Raw genomic sequence first — 14,945 nt, forward strand, 5'->3', positions numbered from 1 at the left:
CCATGCCTCCACCATTCAGATAAATGCTGAATGGAGCTTCGGCTGTCACTCAGAATCCAAATATCAGTGCACTCTCAGCTATGCAAAATTTCAAAGCCTCCTCAATAGCTATTAGTTCTGCTGGGAACACAGAGCAGTTGTCGGGGTTTCTTATACAGATCCCAATGCCATTCTCCTTTTTAACAAAAAATCCACTACCCGAAATAGCGCCTTCATCCATGCTGCCGTCAGTATAGATCTGTAACGCATAACAAGGAATTTTATCGATAGTCTCCAAAGCAAGCTGTCTAAGATATTCCGAGTGATGTGTGCTTTTGTTAATGTATGAGTTCAATTCGGTCTTGAAAAAGACCCGAACATAGAATGAATCAGCAACATCCGTACCACAAGCTAGTAAGACGTATTCTACTTCTTTATGCAGCTAACCCTCACTTTCAGCCCTCCTCTCTTGCGGCGGTGGTTATTACTCCAACTGCGCACATAACTAGACGTTGTGTGCTGGTCACCGTAACTGATGAGTTTGGCAAAGTATTTAGCTAAGAGGTATTTGCTACGTAGTCTGTGAGGTTGCAAGTCAGCTTCATACCATACAATATCCCTGGGGCAACTATTGCGGAGGCCAGTGATGACTCTGGCAGCAGAGAGTTGAACTCTTTCTAGTTTATCGAGGTTGCCAGAAGAAGCAACCTGATAAACCTGTATACCGTATTCACGGATGGGACGAATAAGGGCAATATAAATATTTCGAAGGGTTCGAGCATCTGTCCCCCAGTCTCTACCAGAAATATATTTCAAAATTCTTTGTCGATGTTTTCCCCTGAGAACCAAGTTGTTTATATGGACATGAGTAAAATATTCTTATAAATACTGTAATATTTTAATTTGTAAAAATGTAAATATTTTTAAAAAAATTCTTTTACGATGGAAATTAATTGAGTTATGAAATACTGAAAATCACTATTTTAGACGAATTTGCTACTAAATTCGCGGCCTTAATAGAAATTGTAAGGCATGGTTTGTAAATTGAAATTATGCATTGTGGTGCTATTAAGCTTGGATTTGTTCGAATACTTTACATAAGGAGGCATTACTGCTGCTTTGTAAATATTTTTTATTTTTTAATCAATCTATTCTTCTGTTTTATTTTCTTAGTTCCTTTGTTTTGCTTTTTTATTTTATTTAAAGAACAATATCTAATTTTTAGAACTTGGATTTCATAGAACTATGTATGCTTAAATAGGCATGAGATTCTAAAACCTTCGTAGTCAGTAAAGAAATCAAGAGAATTAAATACTCATTAAAGAGTTAAAAAAAGAGAAGAAACTATTTATATTTCCAAATGCAAACCACAGTTGTGTTTCAAACACAAACCAGCTGCGAATAAGCAAACGAGAATTTAAATCTTTCTTCTATGACGGAAAATTTCAGCTGCTAGTAACAGGTTATTTTTAAAGATTCATATTTTTATTTATATGAAAGGATTATTTTCTATTTGTGAGATTATTTTTGAATTGAAATAACCCGTGTATATTAACACTTTTATTTTTGTTAAATAGCGGAGAACGGAGTAATTCCACACACAGATGTCTTCGGTAGTAAAAAGTGCAGGAAATAGTCCTGGAACACATGCCTACATGGTGGAAGGAATATGTGTTAGAATAAGTCTCAATACCTTCTAATTTCTCGTTTGTATTAGAACATTATCGGACATTTGTATTAGAACATTAGAACATTATTGAAGTTATCCGTATAATTTCGGGCCTCCAGTTTTTAAAGTCCTTAAAAACTGGAGTAATTCCATAATAATAATTCCTTTTAATTAAACTTTAAATATAATAATAATATAAAATAAATTCCTAATATAAATTAATATAATATAAATTCCTTTTTTTAAGCTTGCTTTTAAAATCAATATTCTCTTTTTAAAAACAATAAAAAGCATCAGCAAATTTTGCCAGATGTGACATTTTTTATTAGAATAGGCCATTTTAGAGTCTATTTATCCATTTTTAACCAAAACGAAACCTGTTGAATGAATACATTTTAAATTGGGTAATTCCCAACAGCATGGAAATTTGCAAGCAGTATTAGTCCATACAAAAAATGTTTTACTTAATGAATAATTTTTAAATTTTATATATATCTCAAAATTATACGCCATATATTTCAAACGGAATATCCACAAGAGATCATATGATTAAAAAAGTCCCTACTGACAATCATAAAGCATGTGCTAAATATAAATCTTTGTGAACAAAGGTAAAAATTCGGCACCAAATCTCCCACCCACATCACAAAAACATATTTATAATGTTATTTCACCTATTGTTTTTTCGTTTGTTTTTTGTGTATTTTTGTTTAAGGGATTGTATTTTTAAACAAAAATTTATTTTAAATAACCTTTGAAGCATAATTTAATATTATTCTTATGAGTAATAATTGTACCTGCTTCGCCACAGCCTTCGCTAAATCTTTACTAGTTTCAGTTTTTCCAGTTCCGGCAGGTCCTTCAGGAGCACCTCCAAGATTTAATTTCAGAGCTCCCATCAGGGTTCTAGAAACATGATTTAATGAAATTGGAAGTGAAACGGCATTTTCTGCATTCAAATATAAGATTAATTTCAAAAACTGAAATCAATTTAATGGCGATATAAATAAGAGTCCGTCCGTTTTTAATAGATGGGGTTAATAGTATTGCTTACCTGCAAATAGAACGAGAAAGCTATGTTTGACAGATTTGACAACAATCTTTAATGAAACTGGTTAATATTTTTACAATATATAAATACATATATTTTGCTTATAAAACGTTCAAAATTTGAAATAAGCATACAGCATTTGCTGGAAGTTTTGTTATATTATTTCATTGCGGAGAAAACTGCAGCATATTGCTTGCTGTTGGATATTTATGATGAATATGCCTCATCAAATACAACTTGCAAAGAGTGGTTTCGTCGATTTAAAAATGATGATTTCAATATACATGACCAAGAGCATGGTAAAGCGCCAAAAATAATAATAATAAATAAAAATGAAATTGAAATCTGCTATCGCAACTTTCAAGTGATCATGTGAGAACATTATAATTTTTAAGTCATTGTTTGTCTTAATTAATTCAAACCATTATCCAGTTTAAACTGGTTTGAAACAATCACGTGGTTATCAGATTACACATGCGTTGATATTTAGAAACACATTTTTCCCCCCACTTTAAAATCAGTCAAACTCTAAAAGTTTTTTTCAAAACTCCAAAAGCGGCCAGATTTTTTTTCTTTCGAAAATCTGATTTAAACTGGTTTGGAGTGATCATATGACTATTGTAATAAGTGTTGATATATATATATATATATATATATATATATATATATATATATATATATCAACACGCATTACAATAGTCATACGTAATATATATATATATATATATACAGATTTCGATACCTCTCCTAGCTGTTTCGAGTTAATTCCCGTTTTTTTCTTTGTGTTTCTTCGGACGATAACTTCTTCCAATCCGTGGCCTTTATTGGTCATCAGACAGGAGAATCGGGTAAATGGCGAATATCTGCGCCAACTTGTAGCTTTGTGTTGGCGATAAGTCGCTGAATGTGACAACCTTCTTTATCACTTTTTACTAACCGTAAAAGCGAAAAATTGATGCCTCAAAAGGGATAAGTCACCAAATTTCTGCCCATGCATTTTGAGGCTTCAAAGACATCAAACCAAAACAACATCATGTTCTCGCATGATAAAATATTTAAAAAACAAAAAATAGGTCCAAGTTGCATATTTGGAACCTCTCCTAGCTGTTTCGAATTGATTCCTGTTTTTTTCTTTGTGTTTCTTTCAGTTTTCTTTGTGTGTTGTTTCAGAATATGGCAAAAAAATATGACAAGACTGTTTTCCAATACGACAATGTTCCAGAGCAGTGAAAGAATTTTAGAATCACTTCTCTGCTGTGTCTCATTCCAACAGATATTGCTCTTTCAGGTTACTATTAGTTTCATACCATGCAGATTCCCATTCTGGAGAAAGGTGCAATTCCCACAGAGAATCAAAGACTGCATGGCATTTAAACAAACAGACATTTTTCTTCAAGGAATTCGTTAGCTTCCGAAAGATGGACAAACGTATTTTCTGGTGGGAAATATTTTGAATAAACGTATCTTTAATTTTTATAACAAAAAAAAAGTCTTTTTTTTTTTTTAACTGAAAGAAAAAAACGAGCCATTTTATATGCTCACTATTATTATAGAAGGGATAAAGATTCTTTAATTCTTTATTATTAGTTACTAATATAAATTCAGAAATTTACTTGTGCTTACATCAGACCTTAAAAACTGTTTTATAATAAAATATTGAGCTGTGTAATATATTAAAAATGTGTTGAAATGTAAAATTAAATTGATCAGCTAATTAAAGAAGAACCCTTATATTGTGCACAACCTAGGGCAAAAAAATAATCAAATCTGTCTGTCAAATCAGTTTTCCTAACCTAAAGTGTGAAAGGTTTCTTGAAAGATGTATCACTTCTAAAGTATTAAACAGAATTAAAGATTTTTTTTAATAAAAAAAAGATGCCCCAACTTTTTATAATTCAATTTATAAATCTCAATTTAATGAACTTTCTAAAATGAATGATTAAATAGAAATGACCGGTTTTTCCCTTAGAACAATATTTAAAAAAATAATAGTAATAATCCTTTAATACAAAATAAATAAATAAATAAAAATAAAAATAAAATTACCGATAGCAGCGATCTGTAAGTGGCGTTATGACTAGTCTAGGAGTATTGCCAAGGTATTCATATCCATACTCCAAGTCAGTAGTGATCATTCTTACAATGATGGTATCATTTTCCCAATAATATCGCAGCTGACTCATCCAGCTAAAGTCATTTATGTCAGTAATCTTTTGCTCCACTAATTTGCTAACTTCGTCACGAGCTGAAGGAAATATCAGATTATTTTATATGTGAATATCTATTTCATGGTCTACTTCTTAAAAATAATTTAATTTTCTAATAATGAAACAAAAAAGAAAGGATTCTAAATTAAACATCTTATAAAGTAACACATTTATACAAATATTATTCATTCAATTAAATAAAAAAAACATTATATAGTGGAAAAATAGATTGCAAGGCTAAACTGATTGCAATAAATATCAATACTAAAATCGATAAATTGCATTTTTAAAAGTCCTACGGCATATAAACTTACCATGCACATCAATGACAATCAATGCTCCTAAAGTTAAACGTTTATTTGCTTCAAGTTTTCCTCTAACTAAAGCCACAATATCATCAATCTGCTGATTACATTTCTGTCTGTATTTCTACAATTGAAAAAAAAAATACATGATGAATTGTAAAGTGTTTGATCACTAAACTCAAAAAGAAAGCTTTTTAGGTTTCAGGTTAATATTTATTAATAGACATTATTACTCATTTCAGGTCATAGATTATTATTCATTACCAACGCTCTTCTTCTTTATTATAATATGAAAACAAATTAAAAGACCATTTTATAACATGATTACAAAAAAGCATAATTTGGGTCGCTAAGCTATCAAAGCCGTAATGTTTAATAACTTTTACATTAAGAAATATTAATTCATAATAACAACAAACATTTAGTAATCACCAAAATGGAATTCTAATACTAAACTTAAAATATGTAAAAAAGTACATCCACGCTGCAATGTTGAACAGTCAACCCTTAACTGGGGTGCTGCGATCTGTCAGACCGCTAAAGATGGACTTTCGGTCACCTCTATTCTATTTTTAGCTCAATCGAATGGATTGACCCTATAACTTCCTGTTTTATGACCTTCAATATACGTGCACTTTTTCAGCCGGTTTCAGGGGATGCTTTTTTAAATATTTCAATTATTTCTTAAAGAGACATCTGTGAGACTGCACCCCCCTTTTAGTGTTCTGGTTTTATACAAAAATTAGCAGATGGCTCTAAAAATTGGTGCTTAAAACATCATCCAACTTACTGATCCTTGTTATAAAGCAGAGTTCTAGAGACTTTCAAAAGAAGAAGAAAGTGATTTTAGTGATGAGGATAACTGTACAGAAAATTTTCGATGAAAGTTCTCATTCGGTTGATTCTGATGTTTATGTTCAAATATAATTAATTTTTCTAGTGATAATGCATTTTGAAAAATTTCTAAAATATATTAATATACCAAGTGAAATATCTACAGAATTTATAGGCTGATTTTTATACTTGTACTTAACCCATATGTTTAAAATGCTCTTGAAAACCGATGATGCCAATAAAAAAAAAAAAGAATCAATTTTACCCATTGTCAATTTTTTTTTAAATTTTCATATAATTGTTGAATTTTACCTTATACTGTTTTCTATACACCTTTGTACACTGGAAAAATAAATATGATTTTAAAAAAAATATGTTTTTTCAAGAATATTTTTTGTTGTAACATGTAATTTGGGAAGAAAATGTATGTTCCAACACAATTACTTTTCATAATGGTAATATACTTAGAAACATTTCTAAAATATATTTATATATCAAGAAAAATATCTGTAGAATATATTGGCAGATTTTCATATTAATACTTTTATTAGAAAATTTAATTTGAGTGTAAAGAAAATACGGTTTCCTAGACCACACCTCCCCAGTAAAGTTCTATATTTTCACCTCCCCAGTTAAGGGATTAAATGGAGAATTCTATCAATGCAGCAATAAATTAAGAGTATTTGATACAGCTTGATTAATTTTTACCCCAATGGACATATAAATAAAATTATTTTCAAACATTTTCTTATATTTGGCCACATACACAAAGCAAAGAATATCTATTAATGTGACAATCAATGTGAAATATTTGTTACAATTTGAGTAGCAGGAGAGGTGAACTGGAATATATTCATTGCATGATATTTATACATTTCAGTATATGTAAGGCATTTAATATAAGTACATTTATGATAAGATTTTCATAATTATACATTTATATATATTAATATAAGATGTTTACACATATATTCATTTGGAGTGTATACTAGTCTTTGCCCAATACCCAATTTCTAAAGCATTAGAGATAAACATATACTTCCAATTGAAAAAAGTATGTTTTAATAACATGAAAAAATTATATTTTTTGTTGTTGTATCAATAAATGCACTTCTGAAAAAATTATGCAAATATTTTTATGCAATATCTCAGTTTTATTCATCACATATAATAAAATATTCTTGACTCATTAATAATTCAAACAAAAAAGCTCTACTGTCTAAAATTAAACGAATTATAAAGCTTTGAATTTCATTATTGTAGATCAATGAATGTTCATCCCAAAAGCACATTGTGATCACTGAAATGCTCTAAAACAGTCTAAAATAATAACAATTAAAGCTTTATCAATTTTGGTAACAAAAAAATGATTTTTTTAATTAAAATGTTAGAGATTAAAAAATATTTCACTAAAAATGACTAATAGGATATAAAAGTGCAGAAAAATTTAAATCATACAATTTTTTTCCACAAGCAACTCAAGTGACATAAAATATAATTTTTTAGATCATTTAAAGCAGTTGGGAGAATACCCAATGCAATTTTCATGGGGGGAAAATGCCCATTAGGCCATGATTAGAATGAATATACTGTATATCCGATATTTAGTATCAATATATAATATATTAATACTAATACATATGTATATACAAGTATGAATATTATACATTTTAGAAATACTTCTCTCTATATATATATATGTGTGTGTGTGTGTGTGTGTGTGTGTGTGTGTAATGATATTTTAAAATCTAATTTAAACTTAATTAATTTCCTAATTTTTATCTTAATTTAACTGATATTAACTTCATTCTAAAATGTTCTCTTATTTCCTGATCCAATTCCATCTTTTTAATTAATGCTACAGAAGCTCTGTAAAAATGCTTAAATCAGCGGATAAAAATCTGTCCGCTGATGAGTGAACGAGTGAAGGGATAAAAATCTGTCAGTCTAAACAAATTCTTTTAAAAGATATCTGAATTTCCCTAGCCTAAGTCGGAACATGTAAAGAAATCCTTATTAGAATCTCATGGTATATAATCATTGGGAAAATATTTCTTGCTCTCTTGTCTGCTATTGTATTCAGTACACACTCGTACCGTTAAAAAATGTCTTCTCTCTCTTCGACTACGACTCTGATTTTAAAAAAAATATGCGTTTACATTACACATGCATGCATGCAAAATGGATGAAATATAAAGAACATAATGTAAGTAAAATATAAAGAGCATGAAGATGAAAAAAATTACCTCAACTGTATTCTTTTCTATAGCTTCTGAGACCTCTGCAGTCCAGAAAACTGAACTTACACAAATCACTACTTGCCCAGGCCAGCTCAAAACATATTCAGTTCTGGGGACATTTGGATAAGCTTCAAGAGATTTTCCTATAACATCTTTTAAACTGAACAACATACTAACTTCAACTTCTGCCAACCATTTTTCAACCATTCCCTAGAATGATTTTTTGAAAATAATTTAGATAGTGATAAATAAATTTTTTAAATGGTAACATTAATTCCAAATCAAAATTTAGATTTTTGAATTTAGGATATTTATTTCTCACCAAATATTTAAAACAAATTAATTTTTAATGTTTAAAATGATTTCATAGTTTTTTCAATCAACAATATTTTGCAAATATTATTCATTTCAAATATTTTTTTTTAATTCATATGATGAAAACAACTTTTTTTTCAATAACCATATTAAATAAATTAGAGTTATAATTTATCTTTCATCTGACAAGTAAAACAAAATTCTTAGTTAAATTCCTAAAACAATGAAATTCCAAACATGAAAGTGAAGTTTTTGATTTGTCCCCATTACTTGTTGGTTTTAATAAATGAAATTAATGTTATTTCCTTGTGTCATTTCCCCCTATCTTATTTTAATTCAATTATTTATTTATATTTACATTTAACGCTCATCAAGGACAGGTATGCTAAGAGTATACATTTTTAAGAGTAAAAAAACGGGCTATTACTAAAAATAATAATACAATAAAAGCCATAGATTTGTCCCAATTATAATAATGGAATCTGAAAACATCCAGAATGTACAAAATTACAAATAATACATGAGAAAGGGGTGCCCATAAAATCAACTAATTCTTCTTACATGCATCATATTCCAAGGGATAAATGGAATAGAATGAGGCTGTAACCTCATTTGTATGCATTTCCTACACATTCAATAAACCATGAAGACTCAGATAGAAATAACGCAAGTGAATTCTAAAATATTTTGCCAATTGAGTTAATGACTAGTGAGAAAAAAAACGTTTTTACACCAAAGTTTTATAAAAAATTGTTATGATCTTTCCTATATTTTTTCAGTATAGGATATTTTTTTATAGTTTCTATAATTATATTTAATTTTTTTAACTGGTTATATTTTTTTCCATCATTGTAACATCAATGCCGACAAGAAATAATATTAAGATGATGTTTACAAGAAATAAGGTAATTCTACTGCAATAATGTCTGGTTCTATTTTTCTAATAAGTTCCTGTATTTTGAAATTAAAATTACTTTGGTGCATTGCTTTTCTTTTCAGAATTATATGAAGCCTAAAATTTTTGGTTGTGTATTACACCATGTACAAAAATGCTTTGGTTGCAGAACCATTTTAAATCTAGTATTCATCAAAGAAGCTTTTCACCAAAGCATCGAGAGATGAACTCGAATGTATTGTACATAGATATAAATGAAAACATTTTTGTATGCAAAAATATTGTTAGAATACTTTTAGAAAAACTTGTAGATATGGTGAAAACATAGTGATCCAAAAATGTAAAAGACACTGAAAAGAGATAGATGAAAAATTGAACAGAAATAAAAATGTTATTTAGCTTCTCTGAGTAATTTTTGATTTAACATAAATATTATTATAATAAAAATACTTTACAAATCTTTTATAAAGTTATAAAAATTGGAATAGTTTATACTTTTGCAGCAGCTGGAACTATTTTTTTCGATAATGGAACACTCTCTTTTTCAGCTGATATCATTCCGATGATTTCATTATCTTTTGTAAATTCCAATTTCGCTATTCCTTCAAAGCATTTCTTCAAGTGGGGTTGAACTCGATGAGGATCTTTTGTTTCAGATAAAATTTCGAGAAGTTCATCATTAGACAAAAAGAAAAACCTGCAAAATAAATATGAGATTATTTGTATTCCAATTTATAATAGTTCCTTTCAAATAATATCACTGTTTTATAAAAAAAAGTGTGAAAAATTCTTTTTTTTATATCTAAGAATAATTAGAGAACAGGAAATTGAAGATGTTAAAGAATAAGAAACTTACTTTAATTCAAAATATAAGCTATAAGATATGTATTTTTATATATCTGGCAAATAAATTTAAATAAATAATTATGTGATGTTACCTCGGAAAATACAATCTCTTTTTTTCAAGATAGTCATTCAAACCTTTTTGAATTTCATCTAGTAGAACATTACATTCTTGCAGATTTTGGAGCATATTTGGATGAGATGTAGCAACAAGAACATGAGGATCTGAAGCCTACAATGAAATTCCAAAGAAAAGAAATAGTGAAGTTTAAAAATATATAATATAAAATCACATAGATATTGATAGTTTAAACTCATTAAAATTCTAAATCCTTTCCCTTTATAAGTTAAAAAAAAAGCTTCAATAAATTAAAGGAAAATAAACAAATTCACATCAAATTCAACATAATTTTGTATTAATGTGTCCATTTTTTTAAATATTTTCTAAAGGAAATCCTGATGAAATTTCTTTAATTATATCTAATACATATAAAATTATCAAAAAGTCTTATCAATTAAAATTGTCAATTAAAGAAAGTTTTTATGATCTATCAAAACTTCAGTGCATTGTTAATCCTTTTGCGTAAACAGGACATTTTCATAAACAATTTATTAAAATATGAGAAATATAATTTGTCAATTACATCTAAAATATTTTTATTACTATATTTTCACAAAATATATGACTATACATTAGTTGATATGTATAGTCAAATTAATAGTTTTTTATCTCTCCTACCACACATCAAATATCACATGATTAAATTCTTTTAATTTCGAAAATTATAGCAAAGTTATAAGATATTATAAATATAGAAAAAAAATGAAAAAATAAGGAATTTGAAAAAGTAAATCTGACATATTTTTTTTAATAAAATACACTAGCCAAATATAATTACTAATATTTCTTTCAAATTTAAGAAAAAGTATATTGTACCGCTTTAGAAGCAGTTTCTCTCCAGCTTTTATCAACAGTACTGAATTTTTTTCCTTCAACAGGCATCTGCAGCATAATATCTTCAGAACTAAAAATTGGCTCTAAATATAGCCAAGTAGCTTGACACTGTAAATATATATATATATATAACAACTATATGATGTAATAAAATCATTTGTGTACATTATAAAACAATGAATTCAATTTCTAAGTTTATTTCAATAAATTATGACAAAATCAGAGTAATAAAAGTACAATATCCAGATTTTATATCCATACCTTTAGCCATGAATCTAATACATCCTGAACTAAAAGCAATTTCTCTTCCCATAGTTTCACCTCTGTTTCAAAAGGTTTTATATACGGCGAGCCTCTCATTGTCTGAACTTTTAAAATATGATCATCAAGTAAAACTTGAATATCATCCACTGCAGATAGAATTGGAACACCCTGTACAATAAAGTAAGGCAAATTTTCAAAACAAAATTTTTTTAAATGACATAAATTCTGCATTTACTAACATTTTATATTTTATACATATAAATACAGTTGTATTTATATGATACTTGATATAAACTTTCTGTGTTATAAAAAAAAGAAAAAATACTTAACAAGTATGGAACTAAGAAATAACCTAAAGAAACAAATAAAAGCTACTTTCTAATGATTTTTTTCAGAAAGAGTTGCTTTCTAATGATTTTCTTTAGAGAGAATTACTTTCTAATAATCTTCTTCAAACAGGAAAACAACCGATAAATCTTACAGGAAAAAATAACCAAAGATATAACCATACATTCTTCCTCCTAAATGAAAATTTCATTTAGACTTATAAATTAATAAAAGTATGTAAAAACAATATGAGTCTTACTAATTTCATAATTCAAATATAATCTCCTTTGAATACCCCTACACTAATAAAGATGAAAAACTAAACTACACTAATTAAGATGTCTTCGCTCGGCAATCTCCAGAACAAAGTATTAAATCAGAGGTATCATATTTGGAACAAGCATACTTCGATTTCTAAAGACATGCATCTTTTTTAAAATTTTAACTATTTAAAAATTAAGCCAATCTTGGTGTTTTCAAATACTTTTTAACCAATAACTGCCAAAGAATTATTGCTCAAAAATTAGCATTTTAAAATGCTGTTATCTCTTCAATGATAATAGCTTACATATCACATATACAATAAGTTAAAATATTTATAATTTTTTAATTATTATGATTAGCATACAAGGTCACCCAAAAGGATTATTTTATGTTCCTCCTGAAGGATGAAGAATAATCTAAAAGTTACAGAGAGATGGTTGGGAAATTTAAGGAGGAGAAATTGTCTGATTTAATTAAGAAACAAAATCACAAAAACTTTTCAAGTTTTAATGAATTTTGTAATAAAAACTGTAACTTAAAAAAAAAAAACACCTTCAAATGCTTTTTAAGCAGTTTTTATGATAAAGTCACTTTTTAAAGCAATTTTAAAATGTAGAAAATAATTTTTTATTGATATTAAATTTATGTGCCATGGCTTTTTGCAAGATCTTACAAATTTTTTTTTTTTATCTTGGTTTAAATTATATATCAAACCAATCTTTCAGCAAATTTAATTAGAACATTACAAATAGAATGGATCAAATAATAGAATATTAAGATAAAAAAAATTAAAAAGGTTTTCCCAAATAATAATAGTAATATCTAGTATGGATCCCATTTTACAACGATTATTAAATTTTTTAAAATTTAAAATAATAGTTTTTATGTTATATTTGCATAAAATTAAAACTTATTACAAACTCATTCAATAAATATGACAAAATGTTTAAAATTACTAGTTGAGAAATGACAATGGAAAAAAGCAGTTTTTTTTTTTCACAATTCTATTAATATTAGAATTAAATTATATATTGATAAACTTTGAAGTTTGAATTATTATAATTATAATTGATATATCTTCCCTATGATATATCTTCTATATGAATTCTGGATGAATCTGAATTTCATTTTTGCTTTGATAACTAACTGCTTCATTTAAAAATTCATGGCTTCAAATATTTTACATGGTTTATAATTGTGATACGTTGGAATTTTATTATCAACTTTTGAAATGTTATGTTCAGAAACTTTAAATGGATAGTATTTCATCAGATAACTTTAATTTCTAATTATTAACATAAAACACAAAATAAAAATAAATTTACACAGATCACAAAACTTTGAGTTTATTTATAAAATTGAATCATTATAACAAATATGTTGGATGAACCAACAAGTTGCCAATAGTGGTTAGTTGATAGAATATAAATTGCAAAAATTTGTTTTGAATAGGACTAATTTCTGTAATGACTTTAAGAACAATTAATTTTGAAAAACATAAAAATTATATTTATATTAATCTAAAATTAATACAGATAAACAAAGAAAGTATTATTTTTTTCTTCCTTACTCCAAGTCCTTGATCTGGTTTAATAATTTAATGACTAAAAACAATCATATCAATTGTGGCATGATAAAGAATTAAAATAATAAAAGATAAGTATACATAAATTAAAAATTTATTTAAAATAATTTAATTTACTTTTCAATATGTCTAAGCATACATTTTCTAAATATTTTAATACCAAAAAGGAAAACTTTACTTAAAGGAACTGCTTCAGGTGCCTTTTATTTTAATACTTTTATTATTTATACAATTTAATCATTAAATTTTTTAAATAAACAAAGATAAGCACTTAAAGAATATTTAAAATTTACAGTTGAACACTGTGCTTAATTATATGAATAAATTACATAATAAATAATATAGAAAACTTACTGTTTCTCTATAAGGTTTAAATTCAAACTCGATATCTTTCCATTCATCTTTCATTTTTGCCATAGCTTTCTCAAGAGCAAATTCTTTGGAAACTGTTACTGATAATTCCTCAACTCTAAACATAAAATTTAAAGTATTAAAAATGATTTAAGAAATTTAATAAAATAAATGACAAAAAGAGATAAGAATAAATTAATAATATTAAACTCACTTTTCAATATGACGATGCAATCCTACTCTAATCATATCTTCAAGCGTTGCATTAGGACCAGGTAATATTTTAAAACCTAAAAATTTGCTTGCCTAAAAAATATAAAATACAAGTGGGTTTTTTTTAATGTAGTCTGATTACATAGCTAGTGTTGAATGATAACTAGGATATAAAGGATCAAATAAGATAGTATGATTTATTTGTTGTTTGATACTTTAATAATTTGATCTAACAAATTTTGAGGGTTTACCAAAAATATAAAAGAAACTGATTTATACACATCAAGTAAGCAAGTTAGAAGGTATTGTTTACCCAAAAGTGAAGTGGATAACCGAAGTCATTGGTTAAGTCATTGGTCATAAGTGATTTATACACATCAAGTAAGCAAGTTAGAAGGTATTGTTTACCCAAAAGTGAAGAGGATAACCTAAGTCATCATAGTTTTAACAAAAGTAAGATAAAATAGTACAGCAGTAGCCGAACTGATAAAAATTAGTATGCTAAGAAACCACCAAATTGATGAAAAATCAAATAGAAATTAGAAGTTCGTCATCTGAATTGAAATTATGAAATTTCCACATGGATGGCAACACCTTTGAGCACAACCTTAATAACAGGCCTACATTGTTTAGTAAGGCTTTATATAT

The 14,945-nt window shown here is 27.2% G+C and overlaps 1 protein-coding gene across 1 annotated transcript in view; it reads right to left on the reverse strand.

Annotated features, from left to right (window-relative positions):
- LOC129971809 (dynein axonemal heavy chain 3-like) overlaps positions 1–14,945 on the reverse strand; it is a 131,362-nt gene that overhangs the window by 95,396 nt on the left and 21,021 nt on the right. Inside the window, exons 16-25 of the mRNA XM_056085785.1 lie at positions 14,299–14,390; positions 14,088–14,202; positions 11,555–11,725; positions 11,276–11,401; positions 10,434–10,570; positions 9,991–10,192; positions 8,292–8,495; positions 5,221–5,335; positions 4,746–4,944; positions 2,446–2,554 (exon numbers count right to left, since the gene is read on the reverse strand). Coding sequence (XP_055941760.1) covers positions 2,446–2,554; positions 4,746–4,944; positions 5,221–5,335; positions 8,292–8,495; positions 9,991–10,192; positions 10,434–10,570; positions 11,276–11,401; positions 11,555–11,725; positions 14,088–14,202; positions 14,299–14,390 — 1,470 coding nt within the window. The remainder of the gene's footprint in view (positions 1–2,445; positions 2,555–4,745; positions 4,945–5,220; positions 5,336–8,291; positions 8,496–9,990; positions 10,193–10,433; positions 10,571–11,275; positions 11,402–11,554; positions 11,726–14,087; positions 14,203–14,298; positions 14,391–14,945) is intronic.

Source organism: Argiope bruennichi, chromosome 6 (assembly GCF_947563725.1).
Source record: "Argiope bruennichi chromosome 6, qqArgBrue1.1, whole genome shotgun sequence".
In the NCBI taxonomy this organism is placed as follows: Eukaryota; Metazoa; Arthropoda; class Arachnida; order Araneae; family Araneidae; genus Argiope; species Argiope bruennichi.